The 20398-nt window shown below is 42.4% G+C and overlaps 2 protein-coding genes across 2 annotated transcripts; one reads left to right on the forward strand and one right to left on the reverse strand.

Annotated features, from left to right (window-relative positions):
• Positions 1–13740: 13740 nt before the first annotated feature.
• Positions 13741–14470, forward strand: COX6A2 (cytochrome c oxidase subunit 6A2). Its single transcript, XM_025864735.2, has 3 exons — positions 13741–13894; positions 14067–14203; positions 14341–14470. Exons 1-3 carry the CDS (start codon positions 13822–13824, stop codon positions 14422–14424), a joined length of 294 nt encoding a protein of 97 aa, XP_025720520.1. The 5' UTR covers positions 13741–13821; the 3' UTR covers positions 14425–14470.
• An 899-nt stretch (positions 14471–15369) lies between these two features.
• Positions 15370–20392, reverse strand: LOC112817566 (integrin alpha-D). Its single transcript, XM_025864734.1, has 10 exons — positions 20339–20392; positions 20146–20225; positions 19922–20005; positions 17604–17682; positions 17340–17447; positions 17158–17235; positions 16855–16968; positions 16610–16711; positions 16243–16353; positions 15370–15762 (listed from the first exon to the last, which is right to left on the reverse strand). The coding sequence occupies exons 3-10, from the start codon at positions 19933–19935 to the stop codon at positions 15646–15648; spliced, it is 723 nt and encodes a 240-aa protein (XP_025720519.1). The 5' UTR covers positions 19936–20005; positions 20146–20225; positions 20339–20392; the 3' UTR covers positions 15370–15645.
• Between the last annotated feature and the right edge of the window lie 6 nt (positions 20393–20398).

The raw sequence follows: 20398 nt of genomic DNA on the forward strand, positions 1-20398 counted from the left end.
CTTCTTCAATTTCTTTAATGCGTGTTCTGTAGTTCCTAGAGGATAGATCCTTTACCTCTTTTGTTAGGTTTATTCCGAGGTATCTTATGGTTTTTGGTGCTATTGTAAATGGAATCGTTTCTCTAATTTCTCTTTCTACAGTTGCGTTGTTAGTGTATTAGAAAGCAACTGATTTCTGTGCATTGATTTTGTATCCTTGCCACATTACTGAATTGCTGTATGAGTTCTAGTAATTTGGGGGTGGAGTCTTTTGGATTTTCCACATAAAGTATCATGCTGTCTGCGAAAAGAGAGAGTTTGACTTCTTCTTTGCTGATTTGAATATCTTTTATTTCTTTTTGTTGTCTGATTTCTCTTGCTAGGACTCCTAGTACTATGTTGAACAATAGTGGTGACAGTGGGCACCCTTGACGTGTTCCTGATCTTAAGGGAAAGGTTCTCAGCTTTTCCCCATTGAGGATGATATTCGCTGTGGGTTTTTCAAAGATGGATTTTATGAACGTGAGGAATGTTCCCTCTATCCCTATACTCTGAAGAGTTTTAATCAGGAAAGGATGTTGTATTTTGTCAAATGCTTTTTCTGCATCATTTGAGAGGACCATATGGTTCTTCTCCCTCCTCTTATTAATGTGTTCTATCAAATTGTGTGATTTGCAAATGTTGAACCACGCTTGCATCCTGGGGATAAATCCCACTTGGTCGTGGTGGATGATCCTTTTAAGTTATTATTGGATCCTATTAGCTAGAATTTTGTTGAGAATTTTGTAATCCATATTCATCAGGAATATCAGTCTGACATTCTCCTTGTTGATGGGGTCTTTGCCTGGTTTGGGGGTTAAGGTAATGCTGGGCTCATAGAATGAGTCTGGAAGCTTTCCTTCTGTTTCTATTTTCTGAAACAGCTTCAGGAGAATAGGTATTATTTCTTCTTTGAATGTTTGGTAGAATCCCCCAGGGAATCCATCCGGCCCTGGACACTTGTTTTTTGGGAGGTTTTTGATCAGTGCTTCAATCTCATTACTGGTTATTGGCCTATTCAGGTTGTCAATTTCTTCCTGTTTCAGTCTTGGGAATTTATAGGTGTCCAGGAAGGCATTCATTTCTTCCAGGTTGCTTAATTTATTGACATATAGCTGTTGATGATAATTTCTGATAATTGTTTCTCTTTCCTTGGTGTTAGTCATGATCTCTCCCCTTTCACACCTAATTTTATTAATTTGGGTCCTTTCTCTTTTCTTTTGGATAAGTCTGGCCAGTGGTTTATCGATCTTATTAATTCTTTCAAAGAACCAGCTTCTAGTATCATTGATCTGATCTACTGTGTTTCTGGTTTCTAATTCATTGATCTCTGCTCTAATCTTAATTATTTCTCTTCTAATGCGTGGCTTAGGCATTGTTTGTTGTTTTTTCTCTAGTTCTTTAAGGTATAGTTAGTTGGTGAATTCAGGATTTTTCTATTTTTTGAGTGAGACTTGGATGGCTATGTATTTCCCCCTTAGGACTGCCTTTGCAGTATCCCATAGGTTTTGGACTGATGTGTTTTCATTCTCATTGGTTTCCATGAATTGTTTAAGTTCTTCTTTGATTTCCTGGTTGACCCAAACATTCTTGAGCAGAGTGGTCTTTAGCTTCCAAGTGTTCAAATTTCTTCCATCTTTTCTTGTGATTGAGTTCCAGTTTTAAAGCATTATGGTCCTAGAATATGCAGGGAATAATCTCAATCTTTGGTATTGGTTGAGACCTGGTTTGTGACCCAGCATGTGGTCTATTCTGGAGAAAGTTCCATGTGTGCTCGAGAAGAATGAGTATTCTGTTGTTTTAGGGTGGAATGTTCTGTATATACCTATGAGGTTCATTTGTTCCAGTGTGTCATTCAAAGCTCTTGTTTCCTTGTTGATTTTCTGCTTAGATGATCTATCCGTTGCTGAGAGTGGAGTATTGAGGTCTCCTACAATTACCATATTATTATCAATATGACTCTTTATTTTATCTGACAGTTGTCTTATGTAGATGGCTGCTCCCAGGTTGGGGCATACATATTTACAATTGTTAGATCTTCTTGTTGATTAGACCCTTTAAGAATGATATAGTGTCCTTCTATGTCTCTAACTACAGTCTTTAGCTTAACATCTAATTTGTCTGATAAAGAATTGGTACCCCAGCTTTATTTGAGGTCCGTTGGCATGGAAGATGGATCTCCATCCCTTCACTTTCAGTCTGGATGTGTCTTTAGGCTCCAAATGAGTCTCTTGTAGACAGCATATGGATGGGTCCTGTCATTTTATCCACTCTGCAAGCCTGTGCTGTTTTATGGGAGCATTTAGGCCATTCACGTTGAGAGGGATTATTGAAAGATGTGAATTTATTTTCATCAGGTTGCCTGTGAAGTCCTTGTTTCTATAGATTGTCTCTGTAAATTTCTGTTGTATATCACTCTTGGGGTCTTTCTCTCTTTATAGAACCCCCCTTAATATTTCTTGCAGGGCCAGCTTAGTGGTCCCATTTTCTCTCAGTTTCTGCCGGTCTTGGAAGCTCTGCATCTCTCCATCCATTCTAAATGACAGCCTTGCCAGATAAAGTATTCTTGGCTGCATGTTCTTCTCATTCAGTACCCTGAATATGTCTGGCTTGTCAGGTCTCTGTGGATAGGTCTGACATTTTTCTGATGTTCCTCCCTCTGTACATAAGGAATTTCTTCCCCCTAACTGCCCTTAAGATGGTTTCCTTGGTTCTAAGATTTGTGAGTTTTACTATTACACCCTGGGGTGTTGGCCTGTTTTCCTTGATCTTGGGAGGGGACCTCTCTGCCTCTAGGACGTGAATGTTTCATTCCCCAGATTAGGGACGGTCTCAGCTACAATTTGCTTAAATATCTTCTCGTCCTCTCTCTCTCTCCACTCCCTCAGGGATCCCAATAATTCTGACATTGGAATATTTCATGGCGTCACTTATTTCTCTAATTCTGTTTTCATGGATTTTGAGCTGTTTCTCCCAGGCCACCTCCTTATCCTTGTTTTCTATCAGTTTGTCTTCTAGATCACTAATTCGTTCTTCTGCCTCGTTTACCCAAGGTGTTAAGATTATCTAGATTAGATTGGATCTCACTGATAGCATTTTTAAGTTCTGCCAATTCAGCTTTCATTTCTGCCCTTAGAGACTCTATGGTGCCATTAATTGATTTCTCCATTCTAGCTTCTGTCTTCACAATTGCTACCCTGAATTCCATCTCTGACATCTTGGTTATATCTGAATCCATTTGTAAATCTGTGGCAGAAGTCATAATCTCTGAGTCTTTTCTATTTTGGGGGTTCCTCCTCCCGGTCATTCTGTTGCGGGGTGGTTGAGGGAATGTATACAATCCAAATTAATGACCAGAACCCAAGAAAGATGCACCTGTTTTCTAGGGACCCTAGGGCTGTTGGCCTCTTGTTTCCCCAGCCTGTCTTCTCGGGGAGGAGTCTACCACACTGTTATTCAGGCAATCCTGTTTGGGCAGAGTTGCCCTTCCCCCTGTGGGGGTTGATGTGCTCAGTGAAAACTGTTTTTGGGGGGCTTTTGTTCTCTGGCAGCTTTCCCTGGTGGCTTTCCGCATCTCTTCCAAGAGTCAAAGCAGAAGAGACCGTGTCCAACCCTCTACTTCAGAACAGAGAGATTGTAGTCTGTTCTTCAGTGAACTCTCCAGGCCACACTATCTCTGTTTCTGTGTGTGCTGCTATAAATGGCAGCGTCCTGGGTTGTGTGCCTCTCAGCAACATTCCAGTCCTTGCCTCCAGGTTAGGGCACATCTCTGCCCTTTGTGCTTCTAAAACCGCCAGCCACCCCCAGTTCCCACATGCACCCTGCCATTCCGGGTTTCAGTCCAGGGGGCGGGGGGCTGCCCTAAAGTCTTTTCCCCACTTGTGCCGGTCTTCAAGTCTGTGTCCCATCACCAGCACGGGAGGCTTTCGCTCACTGGCAGTGCAGGATTTCAAAGGCTCTCTCCCCCTTCTATTTATCTTCCGATATGTGCCCATGGAATCATGGCTCCCCGCTTCATACTTGAAACCAACTGCCTGTGATAATCTGTTTGTAGAGATCCAGATATATCTTCTTATATCGCAGGCTGATTTCATGGGTGTTCAGAGTGGTCTGGTAGATATCCAGCTCAATTCAGGGGACCGGTTGGAATAGGGTCCCCTACTCCTCTGCCATCTTTTTTTCTCTGGGCAGCATAGACATTTTAACAATGTTTATCGTTCCAATCCATGAACATGGAATGTTTTTCCATCTCCTTGTGCCTTCCTCATTTCTTTCATAAGTGTTCTGTAGTTTCTAGAGTACAGATCCTTTACCTCATTGGTTAGGTTTATTCCTAAGTATCTGATGGTTTTGGGTGCTATTGTAAATGGAATCGATTCTTTAATTGCTCTTTCTACAGTCACCTTGTTAGTGTATAGAAATGCAACTGATTTCTGTGCATTGATTTTGTATCCTGCCGCATTGCTGAATTGCTCTATGAGTTCTAATAACTTGGGGGTGGAATCTTTGGGTTTTCCACATAAAGTATCATGTCATCTGCAAAGAGAGAGTTTGACTTCTTCTTTGCCAATTTGAATACCTTTTATTTCTTTTTGTTGTCTGATTGCTTAGGCTAGGACTCTTAGTACGAGGTTGAACAATAATGGTGAGAGTGGGCATCCCTGTCATGTTCCTGACCTTAAGGGAAAAGCTCTCAGTTTTTCCCCATTGAGAATGATACTCGCTGTGGGCTCTTCACAGATGGCTTTTATGATGTTGAGGTATGTTCCCTCTATCCCTATACTTTGAAGAGTTTTAATCAAGAAAGGATGCTGTATTTTGTCAAATGATTTCTCTGCATCAATTGAGAGGATCATATGGTTCTTGTCTTGTCTTTTATTGATGTGCTCTATCACGTTGATTGATTTGGGAATGTTGAACCACCCTTGCAAACGCAGGAATAAATCCTATCTGGTCATGGTGAATAATCCTTTTAATGTACTGTTGTATCCTATTGGCTAGGATCTTGGTGAGTGTTTTGGCATCCATGTTCATCAGGGATATTGTTCTGTAATTCTCCTTTTTGATGGGGTCTTTGTCTGGTTTTGGGACCAAGGTGATGCTGGCCTCATAGAATGAGTTTGGAAGTTTTCCTTCGATTTCTATTTTTTTTAAAAAACAGCTTCAGTAGAGTAGGTATGATTTCTTCTTTAAATGTTTAGTAGAATTCCCCTGGGAAGCCATCTGGCCCTGGACTCTTGTTTTTTGGGAGGATTTTGATTACTGCTTCAATTTCCTTGCTGATTTTTGGTCTGTTCAGATTGTCTATTTCTTCCTGTTTCAGTCTTGGTAGTTTGTAAGTTTCCCAGAATGCATCCATTTCTTCCAGCTTGCTTAATTTGTTGGCATGTAGCTGCTGGTAATAATTTCTAATAACTGTTTCTATTTCCTTGCTGCTAGTCATGATCTCTCCCCTTTCATTCATGATATTATAAATTTGGGTCCTTTCCCTTTTCTTTTGGGTAAATGTGGCCAGAGGTTTATTGATCTTATTAATTCTTTCAAACAACCAGCTTCTAGTTCATTGATCTGTCCTACTGTTTTTCTCGTTTCTATTTCATTGATCTCTGCTCTAAGCTTTATTTTTTCCCTTCTCCTGCTTGGTGTAGGTTTTATTTGCTGTTCTTTCTCCAGCTCTTTTAGGTGTAAGTTTAGCTTGTGTATTTTGGATTTTTCTAATTTTTTGAGAGAGGCTTGGATGGCTATGTACTTCCCTCTTAGAACTCCCTTTGCAGTATCCCATGGGGTTTGAACTGATATGTTTTCATTCTTATTAGTTTCAATGAATTGTTTAAGTTCTTCTTTAATTTCCTGGTTGACCCAACCATTCTTTAGCAGGATGCTCCTTGACCTCCAGGTGTTTGAGTTACTTCTAAATTTCTTTTTGTGATTGAATTTCAGTTTCGAAGCATTGTGGTCTGAAAATATGCAGAGAATAATCTTAGTCTTTTGGTTCATCATGGTTTTTAATTTGCATTTCCCCCATGACTGATGATAGCACATTACTTTTATTTTTTTTATTTTATTTTATTTTATTTTTTGAGAGAGCAAGAGACAGAGAGCAAGAGCATGTGAATGGGAGTGGGAGGGCAGAGGGAGAGGGAGAGCAAATCTTTTTTTTTAATTTAAATTTAATTAATTAACATATAATTTATTATTTGTTTCAGAGGTACAGATCTGTGATTCATCAGTCTTATATAATACCCAGTGCTCATTACCTCACATGCCCTCCTTAATGTACATCACCCAGTTACCCCATCCCTCCACCCCTCTCCCCTCCAGCAACCCTTAGTTTGTTTCCTATGATTACAAGTCTCTTAGGGTTAGTCTCTCTCTCTGGTTTCCTCTTGTTTTATGTTTTCCTCTCTTCCTCTATGATCCTCTGTTTTGTTTCTTAAATTCACATATCAGTGAGATCATATGATAATTGTCTTTCTCTGATTGACTTATTTTGCTTAGCATAATACCTTCTAGTTCCATCCACGTTGTTGCAAATGGCAAAATTTCTTTTTTTTATGGCTGAGTAATATTCCAGTGTGTGTGTGTGTGTGTGTGTGTGTGTGTGTTTGGCACATCTTCTTTATCCACTCATCTGTCGATGGACATCTGGTCTCTTTCCATAATTTGGCTATTGTGGACATTGCTGCTATAAACATTACATTATTATGAAATGAAAGAAAAAAATAAAAAGTACAGACTCAACCATTAAACTTTTAGCAAGTTGGACTACATCTCAATGTGTACTTTATTTAATTAACTTCATCTTAACCAACTCTCGACTCACTTCAAGTGCCCATTAAGTTTCATCTACAAAAGAAGGCAAAAAGTTTCAATAAAACAGACCATAGTACAGGAATTACAAATTCACTGTTACAAATTCTAAACATTTAAAGATAGGGTGTAGTTTCACAGAAAATGTTTAGCAATTAATGAAGACTTAAAACCCCATCTTTTTCATTTTATGCAACTGAAAGGTCTAAGGGTACAGATCTTTCTCAATTCTGGTACATCTTGATCCAGGGGTTCAAATATTATCAACAAGGCTAGATCTATCCCTGTCTTTCAGGCCTGCCCTGAAAAATGGCTTCAGTATTGGCTTCAATCTAACGTTCCAGACTGAAACTCTAGCAACTCCAGGTCCAGTTGAAGTACTACTACATCTCAGTAGTCCAAGAAATAAGTCCCCAGATTGAGACTCATGGACATGTATCCCTCCCAAACCAATTACTATGGTTAGGAGGACAGAATGTTCTGGTTTATCTAAGCCTGGATCATGTGGCCCCTTTTGCAGCTGGAGGACAGAGTCAACCCCACCAGAACTGAGAACTGAAAATGAGAAGGGAGTCGGATTTTACAAAGAAAACCCAGGATGTTATTACCATATTATTACCCATATGTTGGGCAGAGACACAAAACATTAGATGGCCACTATAACAAGCTTCACCTGCTCCAAGGGCAGAGGGAGCTAATAGCCCCTTTTTAGACCCTATCATCCTATTGTCATTAGCCCACTAGTGAGCTCCACCCTGATTCTGTCTTATCTCTAAGTCCCTTCACAGTTCATCTTCACTAACTCATATCCTGTATCCTCCCTTTCTGGGGCAATTCTAATTTCAGATATCCTGTCTTAGGCCTCCCCATAAACAAAAGTTATATTTAGTAGATCAGATGTTGGATTGATCTTTGCTTTGGACAATGTGGTCATGGTATATAGAATCCCAAGAAAGACATACAAGAGAAACTGACATGGAATTGTTGCTCCACACCCTTCACCACCAACAGCTGAGGCATGTCTGAAAAGGGGCTGGGATGCTGCCCACTGGGGTTTACTTAACAACTGGTAAGTTTGTTCTCCCCCTGCCTAAGGCAAAGAAAAACCTAAACTAGAAACTAGAAGCTTTGGAAGCAGTCCAATTACTTGATTGCATGAGAGAGACCTTAAGAAATAATGGTGGGTACAAAGACTGAAGGAGCTGCTCTACACTGCCTCTACACAGAGCAGCTAGGAGAGTGCAGACTACCTAAATAGAAGGCTGAGTACTGGGCAGGTGCACCACATGGGAGCAACAGTAGCACCACATGGGAGGGATGGCAGCATCTCTCAGGGCATTCACCAAGTCCCAGCAAGAAAAATTCTTCATGGAAACGTCCAAGCTGAGACAAAGGGATGGGAAGGCCCAGGCAATTGTTTGGCAAGGACCAACAAAACTCTGAGTGGAGGGAGGAGAGCCTAGAATGTTTTCTTTTTTTAAATTAACATATAATGTATTATTTGTTTCAGGGGTACAGGTCTGTGATTCATCAGTCTTACACAATTCACAGTGCTTACCATAGCACATACCCTCCCCAATGGCCATCACCCAGCCACCCCAAACCTCCCCCCTACCCCTCTCCACTTCAGCAACCTTCATTTTGTTTCCTGATTAAGAGTCTCTTGTGGTTTGTCTCCCTCTCTGGTTTCATCTTGTTTCATTTTTTTCCCTCCCTTCCCCTATGATCCTCTATCTTTTTTCTCAAATTGCTCATATCAGTGAGATCATATGATAATTGTCTTTCTCTGATTGACTTATTTTGCTTACCATAATACCCTCTAGTTCCATCCACATCATTGCAAATGGCAAGATTTCATTTTTTATGGCTGCATAATATTCCATTTTGTGTGTGTGTGTGTGTGTGTGTGTGTGTGTGTGTGTGTGTATACCACATCTTCTTTATCTATTCATCTGTTGGTGGACCTCTAGGCTCTTTCCATAGTTTGGCTATTGTGGACATGGCTGCTATAAACATTGGGGTGCACATGCCCCTTCAGATCACTACATTTGTATCGTTGGGGTAAATACCCAGTAGTGAAATTGCTGGGTCATAAGGTAGCTCTATTTTCAACTGTTTGAGGAACCTCCATACTTCTTTCAAGAGCAGCTGCACCAGCTTGCATTCCCACCAACGGTGTAGGAGGGTTCCCCTTTCTCCTCATCCTTGCCAACATCTGTCATTTCCTGACTTGTTAATTTTAGCCATTCTGATTAGTGTGAGGTGATATCTCAATGTAGTTTTGATTTGTATTTCCCTGATGCCAAGTGATGTTGAGGACTTTTTCATGTGTCTGTTGGCCATTTGGATGTCTTCTTTGCAGAAATGTCTGTTCATGTCTTCTGCCCATTTCTTGACTGGATTTTTTGTTCTTTGGGTGTTGAGTTTCATAAGTTCTTTATAGATTTTGGATACGACCCCTTTATCTGATATGTCATTTGCAAATATCTTCTCCCATTCTGTCGGTTGTCTTTTGCTTTTGTTGACTATTTCCTTTGCTGTGCGAAAGCTTTTTATCTTGATGAAGTCCCAATAGTTCATTTTGCCCTTGCTTCCCTTGCCTTTGGCAATGTTTCTAGGAAGAAGTTGCTGCAGCTGAGGTCGAAGAGATTGCTGCCTGTGTTCTCTTCAAGGATTTTGATGGATTCCTGTCTCACATTTAGGTCTTTCATCCATTTTGAGTCTATTTTTGTGTGTGGTGTAAGGAAATGGTCCAGTTTCATTCTTCCGCATGTAGCTGTCCAATTTTCCCAACACCATTTGTTGAAGAGACTGTCTTTTTTCCATTGGACATTCTTTCTTGCTTTGTCAAAGATTAGTTGACCACAGAGTTGAGGGTCCATTTATGGACTCTCTATTCTGTTCCGTTGATCTGTGTGTCTGTTTTTGTGCCAGTACCATACTGTCTTGATGATTATACCTTTGTAATAGAGCTTGAAGTCCAGAGTTGTGATGCTTCCAGCTTTGGTTTTCTTTTTCAACATTCCTCTGGCTATTTGGGGCCTTTTCTGGTTCCATACAAATTTTAGGATTATTTGTTCCATTTCTTTGAAAGAAGTTGATGGTATTTTGATAGGGATTGCATTAAATGTGTAGATTGCTCTAGGTAGCATAGACATTTTCACAATATTTGTTATTCTAATCCATGAGCATGGAACATTTTTCCATTTCTTTGTGTCTCCCTCAATTTCTTTCATGAGTATTCTATAGTTTTCTGAGTACAGATTCTTTGCCTCTTTGGTTAGATTTATTCCTAGGTATCTATGGTTTTGGGTGCAATTGTAAGTGGGATTGACTCATCAATTTCTCTTTCTTCTGTCTTGTTGTTGGTGTATAGAAATGCCACTGATTTCTGTGCATTGATTTTATATCCTGCCACTTGACTAAATTCCTGTATGAGTTCTAGCAGTTTTGGGGTGGACTCCTTAAAGTATCATATCATCTGCAAAGAGTGAGAGTTTGACTTCTTCTTTGCCAATTCAGATGCCTTTTATTTCTTTTTGTTGTCTGATTGCTGTGGCTAGGACTTCTAATACTATGTTGAATAGCAGTAGTGATCGTGGACATCCCTGCCGTCTTCCTGACCTTAGGGGGAAAGCTCTCGGTTTTTCCCCATTGCAAATGATATTCACTGTGGGTTTTTCATAGATGGCTTTTATGATATTGAGGTATGTACCCTCTATCCCTACACTGTGAAGAGTAGTCCCATCCCAAGAAACTATACTGTACTTTGTCAAATGCTTTTTCTGCATCTATTGAGAGGATCATAGGGTTCTTGTTCTTTCTTTTATTAATGTATTCTATCACACTGAGTGATTTGCGGATGTTGAACCAACCTTGCAGCCCAGGAATAAATCCCACTTGTTTGTGGTGATTAATCCTTTTAATGTACTGTTGGATCCTATTGGCTACTATTTTGGTGAGAATTTTTGCATCCATGTTCATCAAGGATATTAGTCTGTAATTCTCCTTTTGATGGGGTCTTTGTCTGTTTTTGGGATCAAGGAAATGCTGGCTTCATAGAATGGGTTTGGTTTTCCTCCCATTTCTATTTTTGGAACAGTTTCAGAAGAATAGGTAATAATTCTTCTTTAAATGTTTGGTAGAATTTCCCTGTGAAGCTGTCTGACCCTGGACTCTTGTTTGTTGGGAGATTTTTGATTACTGCTTCAATTTTGTTTGTGGTTATGGTCTGTTCAGGTTTTCTATTTCTTCCTGGTTCAGTTTTAGTAGTTTATACATCTCTAGGAATGCATCCATTTCTTCCAGATTGTCTAATTTGCTGGCATATCGTTGCTCATAATGTGTTCTTATAATTGTTTGTATTTCTTTGGTGTTGGTTGTGATTCCTCCTCTTTCATTCATGATTTTATTTATTTGGGTCCTTTTGAATGTTTTCAAGTAAAAACAGTCTTGGTCATTTCCTTTCTTCAAAAGCCATAATCACAACCTCTCCAACATTTGTTATTTCTTTCCCTGTCCATTTTTGCCATTCTAACTGGTGTAAGGTGGTATCTCAATGTGGTTTTGTTTTGGGTTTCCCTGATGGCTAATGATGATGAATATTTTTTCATGTGTCTGTTAGCCATTTGTATGTCTTCTTCAGAGAGGGAGAGGTTGTGGAGAAAGGGGAACCCTCTTACACTGTTGGTGGGGATGCAAGTTGGTACAGCCACTTTGGAAAACAGTGTGGAGGTGCCTCAAAAATTTAAAAATAGAGCTACCCTATGACCCAGCAATTGCACTCCTGGGTATTTACCCCAAAGACATAGATGTAGTGAAAAGAAGGGCCATATGCACCCCAATGTTCATAGCAGCAATGTCTGCAATAGCCAAACTGTGGAAAGAGCCGAGATGCCCTTCAGCAGATGAATGGATAAAGAAGATGTGGTCCATACATACAATGGAATATGACTCAGCCATCAGAAAGGATGAATATCAACTTTTACATCAACATGGATGGGACTGGAGGAGATTACGCTCAGTGAAATAAGTCAAGCAGAGAAAGTCAATTATCATATGGTTTCACTTATGTGTGGAACATAAGGAATAGCATGGAGGACATTAGGAGAAGGAAGGGAAACATGGGGGGGAATCGGAGGGGGAGACAAACCATGAGAGACTATGGACTCTGAGAAACAAACAGGGGGTTAGAGGGGAGGGGGGGGGGGGGGGGGGATTGGTTAGCCCGGTGCTGGGTATTAAGGAGGGCACGTACTGCATGGAGCACTGGGTGTTCTACAAAAACAATGGATCGTGGATCACCACATCAAAAACTAATGATGTATTGTATGGTGACTAACATAACATAATAAAAATTTTTTTTAAATGTATAAAAAAAAGCCATAATCATAAGCTGAGGGGACTGTATGCCATGTACCTTTAAGGCCCATCTTCTCAGCAACAAGTCCAAACTCCAACTGGGAAATATCAATCATAGGAAGAATTCCATTATAGCTCATTGAGGGCTCTGGAATAATTCAGAAGCACTATAACATTTGACTGTTCAACAAGGTTACTTTTAAAAAAGCTTCAGAAAGTTAAGTAGAAGCTAGTGTTCAGTTTCAAACCAACAGGAGGAATAGTTATGGAGCAGCCCCTACCTAAAAATGTACATTTTCCATTTTTCTTTTCTATATTCAGATTAAGTAGAAAAATTCATTTTTCTTTTATATATTAAATTCATATTAGTTACATCAGTCCTGATCAAAGCTGGAGGCATCCTGTTGGCTTATGGTTCTGCAAAGGCATTTATATAGGGTTAACTAATGTAACATGGTTGAAGCATTCAATAAAAACATATTTTTAGAACAACTATTTCATGCCAGGTTTTGTGCTAGTGCAGAGGACAGAACAGTGCACCAGGCAGAAATTAGCCCTGCACTATCTTGTAGCTTTCTAGTGACTGACTTTGACAAAGGGCTTATACAAGTCTCCCTAGGCTTTCTTCTTTTTCCTCTAAGTAGTCAGATTTTTCAGATTGAATAATATACTTAGCAGTAGAGACTTGTCAAGTCTGTGGCTACCCAGTATCTTTTGAATATGTTTCTTATACTTGGGGATTTTCTCCAAGATAGAATTCTTGCCTCCTTAAGGTAGAAGGCAGAACTCAATTTCCCAGCCTTTCTTGAAGTTAGAGCATAGGCAATGACCTAGTTATTGTCAACTGGGGCACACATGATTCTCTGATTCAGAAGACATCAACTCAAGGATGCAAGCTTCATGAAGAAGGATGTTAGGGTAGAAGAATCTGGCTTTCCAGAGCAGCATGGGTGAAGTTTTTGGCATCTGGAGTCCAGTAGTGCAAATTGTGGTGGTGTCTCACGGCAGCTGGCCCATAGAGTAGCTTGCTTCTGGCTGCACAGATTATTGGCTTCTCTGGCCATACCAGAGACACTTTGAGCTACCTGATTTTCAATTGCTTATCTTTTTAAAACCAATTAGAGTGAGTTATGTTCTTTGCAAAGAACCGTAACTAATACATATACTGAGCTACTGTTTCATGCCAGACACTAAGCTGGCATATTCCTGTTACTTTACTTAAATTTCATAAACTTCATTTAAGGTATAAATTATTATACATTGTACAGATGAAAAAACTGAGATTCAAAAGAACACTTAATTCATTCTACAAATAGTTATTAAAGACCTAATGTGTGCCAGCCACTGGGAATAGGGTATTGAAGGAAATAGTTCCCTGCAACTATAAAAAGAATGGCACATTGGTTTTTTTAAGTGTCCCTTACCAAAATAAGAGGTACCAAACAGCAGCTGTCTGGAGAGAAGGACCTCATGGCAGTAAGGCCTCATTTTAAATATAGAAAACCCCTAAAAATAGCTACCCATGTTACAGACTCAACAGGTGATTGGTCCAAAAAGAGGGGAGGAGAATCTAGGCCTCGGTGAAGGAGAGTGAAAAGACAGTGCAGTTTCCAGCTTCTCTCACCCACCGCAATGGCTCTGCCTCTGAGGTCCTTGAGTCGGGGCTTGGCAAGTGCAGCAAAGGGAGACCATGGAGGGGCAGGAGGTGAGTAGGGCTGGGACCTGACCCTGTGGCTTGCCTACTTGTACCTCTCTCCCACCTGTGTGGTCTTCCAGGGTCTGACCAGGCCCTCACTGACCAACCCTCCCACTCTGACCTTCAGAGGCCCTGGCCTCCCCACTTCTCTTTCATCTCTGCTTACCCCCTCCTTCTGCAGCCAGCACCTGGCGCCTCCTGACCTTCGTGCTGGCACTGCCGAGTGTGGCCCTCTGCACCCTCAACTCCTGGCTCCACGCGGGCCACCACGAACGCCCTAAGTTTATCCCCTACCACCACCTCCGTATCCGCACCAAGGTACGTTGGCCTGAGGCCTCTGCCCGCAGGGCGGGAGGGAGGGTCAGATGGGCAAAGGGTGCGGGGGAGGGGGAGAAGGGGCCTTGGAACCCCCAGGCCCAGACCACGCTGACAATCCGCTCTCCCTTTCTTCACAGCCCTACTCCTGGGGAGACGGCAACCACACCCTTTTCCACAATCCCCGTGTCAACCCTCTGCCCACTGGCTATGAACAGCCCTGAGGCCCAGGCAGATGCCACCAGGCGCAATAAAGGTGTGGAAGCTGTGTGTCCGCAGACTCCCTGGGGACCATGGGGTGTGGTGGGGACCGAGGAGCTCTACTGGGCGCAGGTGCACAGTGCAGTCTGTGCTCCGCTTGCTCTTCCCAAGGCCATAATTTGGGAGGTGCTCAGGGGAATGTCCTTGATGACTAGGTAGGAGATCTTCATCCCCACACCTTTTCTCTCACCTATTAATAATTAGGGCTCTAGGCTGTAAAGGTCTTTCACATAACACTGAATCCTCACAGTATCTCTGGGAACAAGATATAATTTTGGTTCCCATTCTCTAGAGGAGGAATTGAGATTCTCAGAGATTAAATGACTTAAATGAGGCCCCTCCTCAGAAGTCCCCTGATAACTCAGGGCTGCAGACAACTTTTTGCCTGACACACTGACAGTATTTGTGAATTCTGGCTTTCTGGAGACAACCGTGATATCAAATAGAGGACCTACAGCCCTATGTGTGAGGCTTCATGACCTAATTTTGGATTTGGAATATTTCAGCCATTCTCTATGACCACCTTTAATGGGTCTTCTGTATTGTCTGGGACATCAGATGCTCCTTTTTGGAAGCCTGGCTCTCCCAGTCTTTGGGGACCTCATTCAAGGGGAATATTGGTTCAAACATGTTCAGGACATTTCACTCCCCTCCTAGGACATTCTGCTCATTTGCCATTACCAAGGAGCCTCAAGCCTGTGCTGAGCCCCATGAGCAACACACACATAGAGTTCTTCCTTTGGCTTCTCCCCTAATATTACTCATGGCACCATTAAGAAAAGATTATCTCAGGCCTCAGTCACCTGAAAAACTGAGAGAATGTTTTCTAGGCCCACAAGCAGTTTCCCCCAACTCTTCCTAGAACAGGACTCAGATCCCTGAATTAGAGCTCTTTCATACAAGGAGAATGTGTTATAAACATCCTCATTTAATGTGGCAATTCTTTATATATATATGAAAATTCATGCTGGCTTCATGTTTGCTTCTGTAAAAAGTGAGTCATTACTGAAGAACTGACAAATATATTAAAATATAAAAACCTTTCATTGCCTTGAGAAGTTGGCTTAGCACCTGATAAGTTGCTCAGACAAGTCCAGATCTATTCAGAAATTTTTCCCATGGAAGTAGATTTGTAGGCAAAGGCAAGACCAGTCCATGGGGGTAGAGACAAACAGAAAAGTGAATTAGTAGGACAAAGGAAAATTTGGGGCCTCACAGCTGACATCCTCCTGACTGAATGTGGCAGTGTCTTCAGGTTTGTTATCCAGCATTTCTTTGTACTGACGTTGGAAGAAGCCAAGCTGTGAAGGGAAGTAAATCAGAAGAGCTGGGTAAGAGGGCAGGGAAGACAGTTGGGAGTAGGAAGAAGTTGAGAGAGAAGATGAGAAGAGAAATAAGCTGACTCGTATTTGTGTGGCAGAACACTTATATGAATAACAGCTATCATGTATTATCTACTGTGTGCAAGCACAGCAGTTATGCATAAAAGCTATAGTAGAAAAGCATAAATTAATAAGCAGGCCTACACACATACCCTGGCTTCATTTCTGTCTCACTTCAGCTACTCTGTAATGTAGGCATTAGTCATTTAAAAAATGAGGCTACAAGCTTAGAGACGTTGAGCAATTTGCCTGACTTTAAAGAGTGAGCAGAATAGAGCCAAAATGTACACACAGGCTTATCTGATTCCATTGTCTGAGTTCTTCCCACTATACCATCCTGTCTCTGGAAGGGCTTGGGTTAGATACTGGTAGTGTTGAGAGTGGGATGAAGACACTCACCTTGTACAGGATGGCTGTGATGAGAGCCAAGAGCAGCAGTCCTCCCACAGAGCTGCCCACGATGAAGGGAACAGGATCATAGACCTCATACGCTTCAAGCACCATCGCCGTCTAATTTGTGAATGAGACAGTATCAGATTCCTTGTTGTCCCAGACTCTTCCCAGGTTCCCCAACCTTTAAGGGCCACCCCTCCTTCCTTTGCTCAAGGGGTGAGATACAGAAATACTATGGACTTAGGGACAACTCTCCTGCGGAGGGGCCTTCATCCTGCCTCCCTCCAGGCTTCTGAGCCTCCCACACAGCATCAGAGATTTAGCAATAGGAGCCCTCTTACCAGCCTGGCCACTCCTACCACATAGTCCCTACCTGAGCTCTCAAGAATGCCTCCTGTCCTGGAAGCTGGGAATACACGGATCTGTTGAATGTGATTTCAGCCACACTCACCACCAATACCTTCTTCTGCAATGTCTGCAATACACAGGGACAGAGCTGGGGAAATAGCCCTAAGAAGAGGCTCAGAGTTTGAGAAATCTCCTGGCTTCAGGATGGGCACAGACACATCTGGTACCACCCAAATCCAGGGGAGGGACTCTGCTGTTGGGCCTACACACCTGGCTGACCCAGCCAAAGTTGAGGTTGCCCTTCAGGATGAAGTCAACATCCTCCTGGATGCCAAAGGAGGGGAGGTCACAGTGGAACCTCAGGCAGTCAGCAATGGAGCAGTTCTAGAGACAGGGGAGGAATGAAGTTGAGGAGGGTCTTAACTTAGGCAAGAACCACAGGAGAAAATGAAGTCCATCAGGTTTGGGGTTGGGGAATAGATGGTGATTATAGGTCATATATATAGATCTCCAACCTAGCAAGTGCATTTCTAGGCACTTGGTCCTGCAATGGGAATCCAGGGTCTTTCTCACCAGTACAAGACTCCCTGGAATCTGGGCCAGGAAGTCAGGATGCTGGGGAGGTTCCCTCTCCGACACACATGGGAGACTCTACTGAGAGAGAAACAGCCACAGAATGATCAACATTTCACTGGTAAGAGGGTGTGAGGCACTGTAGGATCAGACTCTGGAGAGTTAGAAAGGCAAGCAGATACCTGTGAAGGGGCCACTACAGCCACATCCCACACAGCCACACCATTCAGCAGGATAGGAACCCAGAAATTAATGCTGACGGTCACGTCTCGCTGACTCAGGTTATTCACCTGCAGAAAATTGAGACAGAACATTATTGTGGTCCTGGGAGCATCCCAAATCCTACTTCTTTCCTGGATCTAGCCCTCAGCTCCTCTTTCTCCCAGCAGCTCCCAACATTAGCAGCACCACGGGAGGGAAGATATGGATGCTCCCCGGCTTCTCACATGATAACGATGCTCAGCTTCTTTCTTACTTTTCTCATCAGAAGTTGAAAAGTTGAAGTACTTGGTAGATTCTTCCTTCCTGGGGAGAGAGGACTTGTTGGTGAGAAACAGCTCTGGAGCCATCCTTAGTTGTGCCCCAGTCTGCTGCTAAGGGCTCTATTGGGCCTCCCACGCAGATGATCCCGTGAAATAATTATGATCCCCACATGCTTCTGCAGCCTCAGCTTCAGCTCCTCTCCCATAGCATTTGCCCCAGTCACCCAGAACTGATACCTTGTCCTTTGATACCCTGGCTCTTTCACTTCCCCATAGCTTTGTTCAAGTTCTTTCTTTTGCTTGGAATATCCTTACCACTCCCCTTTTGGAAATTTTTACTTAAAAGCCCCAACTTAAACATTATCTCTCATAACATTTAATCATTTTCCCATGGGAAAAAGCTGTTCACATGTCTTTCTCCTCTACTAGGTATATTGCTGGCCTCCAGCAATGCTTGCAGAAGCTATAGCCAGAACAAATAAGCCTAAAGGGACTCGAGGAAATCATAGCTGGATCGCCTGGGAAAAAATGTAGTGCAAGCCCCTCCATAATGGAGTGAAGAAAAGAGATGTGGCTATCCTGGGGCAGTAAAGTAAATGTGAGGAAGGATGGTGCATGAATACAAGCCCCTGGAGTGGACATAAATGTTCCAGGCTTCAGGTGGCTTTCCATCCATCCATCCATCCATCCATCCATCTATGTATTGCCTCCTTCAGTAAACATTTACCCTATACCTGGCTGTGTGCTTGGCTCTGGGGATTCAACAGTTAACAAGCCATAATCCCTGCCTTCCCAGACTTAACATCTAAGGTCTCAGTGGAATCAAGCCAACAAGCAGGGATGCTGCACATTTCACCAGCACCTAGTGTACAGAAGCCAGGGCAGCATACAGAAACTCCATGGGCCCCACACAGTTTCCCACAGATGTAACTGTCAGTGTGATGATTAACAACACAGGCTTGGAGCCAGACCATCTGGGTTCACATTTCAGTCTACCACTTTCTACCCAAGTAACTGAAGGTAAGTTACTTAACCTCTGTGGATTCTTCCTGTATAAAATAAGGATGCTAATAATAGTGCCTGTGACAGAGCTGTGATGAAGTCTACAGCATGATATAAATGTTAGAATTTATTTTTTTCCCTTACTGTGGTAGCCTTTATGTTCCTCACTCCAACCCTTTCTATGCTTCAGTTTTCTCACCTTAAAATCTTCCAGTTCTAACTCTCTTTTCAAATTTGAGTAAATCCCTCAGTTTCCCCAATCCTCGGAAAGGCATAGTAGTGTATGGGCATGAGTACAAGCTCTGGAGCCAGACCATCTGAATTTGAGTCCTGGTTCTGCCACTTAGCAGCTGACTGACAGGAACAACCTCTTGATTTCTTTGTTGGTAAAAAAGGGCGTTTAACAATAACTATATCACAGAGTTTTTAGAAGGGTTAAATGAATGTAAATACATGTAAAGTACTTTTTAAATATCGGACATATAAGTATATATAACTGTAAGCTCTTAATATAAGTTCCACTATTTTCCCATGGACAGTAGAGGAAATTCATACATGGAGTTTGGAAGGGCAATGACATTGATCCTCCCTCCCTAGTTCCCCTAAAAATTCATGTGTCATCGGCAGCAACAACAGTAGCAAACTCTGTCCCATGGCAATATTATAAGCTTCTGACCACCTCTCTGCACCTCTGGAGTTTAGCCAGGTTATGTGGGTCTCCTTGCCCTGCTTCCAGCCTGGCCTGCCCATGCTCCACCACGCACCTTCAGAACTGAGAGCAACAGCCCTGCACTTGACTTTCCTGTGGCCTGCCACAGCCTTGGACTCTTAGAGACTTTCCCAGCAGTTTGTCACATCTCTGGCCTCCTCTTTGTGTTGTGAAACCTTGACCTTTTCTTTCCTCTGTGTGGTGACAAACAATATCTCCCACTTCAGAGTGCTCATAAAAGCCTCAATCTTAATCTAGTTAGTTTCACTTCAGCACACTCATATTTACATGAAGAATACAATGGGCTTCATGTTTAAGGAAGCCTGCACCTTGGAGAGAGAGGGAGGAGTGCAGAGGGGTGGCAAAGTGTGTGTGTCCCACCAGTAGGTCAATTCATCGGAGAAGAAGCAAGAAGTATATTGTGTGTATGTTGTTATGGCATAAATATATGACTGGGCACAAGTATTCCCATGTGAGGAATTAGAGGGCTAGTTCAGATACCTATCCTTTAAAGAGCAGTCTGGGCTTCAAGCGGAGGTACTAGGATTATAGGAGAGTCAAAGGTTCAGACCTGCTGATCACCATGTGGACAGCATATTTCACTGGGAGCTCCAGATGAAAGGTGGTCTTGCTGGTTGTAGGTTTATTATTCTCACTGGAGAGAGACAGAAAGAGAGAGTGAGAGAGAGAGAGAGAGAGAGAGGGAGGGAGGGGAGCCTCATTGGGAAGGAATCCAGGAGAAAAGTCTCTGGCTGGGGCATGAGATGAAAGAGTGAGGGATACACCTCACCTCACCTGCTTACATTGGCCCTCAGAAGCAACTTGTTGCCCAGGGTGGCCTTGTAGGAGACATCAAATGTGACTATGAAGGTGCCCTGAGAGAAGAAGAAACAAGGAATGGGAATAAGGAAGGTCATGGAGGAAGAAGGGAAAGAAATGTGTCAGGACAAGGGCAAAGAGTGATGAGGATCTGGGGGAAGGCACTCACCTTAGTGCCCTCTTGGAAGATGGGATGGTTGATGTTACAGCTGCTGCTCTTCAGGCCCTC

This window comes from Callorhinus ursinus, unplaced genomic scaffold (assembly GCF_003265705.2).
Source record: "Callorhinus ursinus isolate GAN/ISIS: 27379988/994484 unplaced genomic scaffold, GSC_fseal_2.0 scaffold55, whole genome shotgun sequence".
In the NCBI taxonomy this organism is placed as follows: domain Eukaryota; kingdom Metazoa; phylum Chordata; class Mammalia; order Carnivora; family Otariidae; genus Callorhinus; species Callorhinus ursinus.

Bases quoted from the DNA above. Each gene is read 5' to 3' on its own strand.
- COX6A2 (XM_025864735.2), top strand. From the start codon at position 13,822: ATGGCTCTGCCTCTGAGGTCCTTGAGTCGGGGCTTGGCAAGTGCAGCA. The intron at 13,895-14,066 runs GTGAGTAGGGCT...CTCCTTCTGCAG, and splicing joins AGACCATGGAGGGGCAGGAG to CCAGCACCTGGCGCCTCCTG. The intron at 14,204-14,340 runs GTACGTTGGCCT...CTTTCTTCACAG, and splicing joins ACCTCCGTATCCGCACCAAG to CCCTACTCCTGGGGAGACGG.
- LOC112817566 (XM_025864734.1), bottom strand. The intron at 17,448-17,603 runs GTGAGAAGCCGG...AATTTTCTGCAG, and splicing joins AAGCTGAGCATCGTTATCAT to GTGAATAACCTGAGTCAGCG. The intron at 15,763-16,242 runs GTGAGTGTCTTC...TTCCCTTCACAG, and splicing joins TCACAGCCATCCTGTACAAG to CTTGGCTTCTTCCAACGTCA.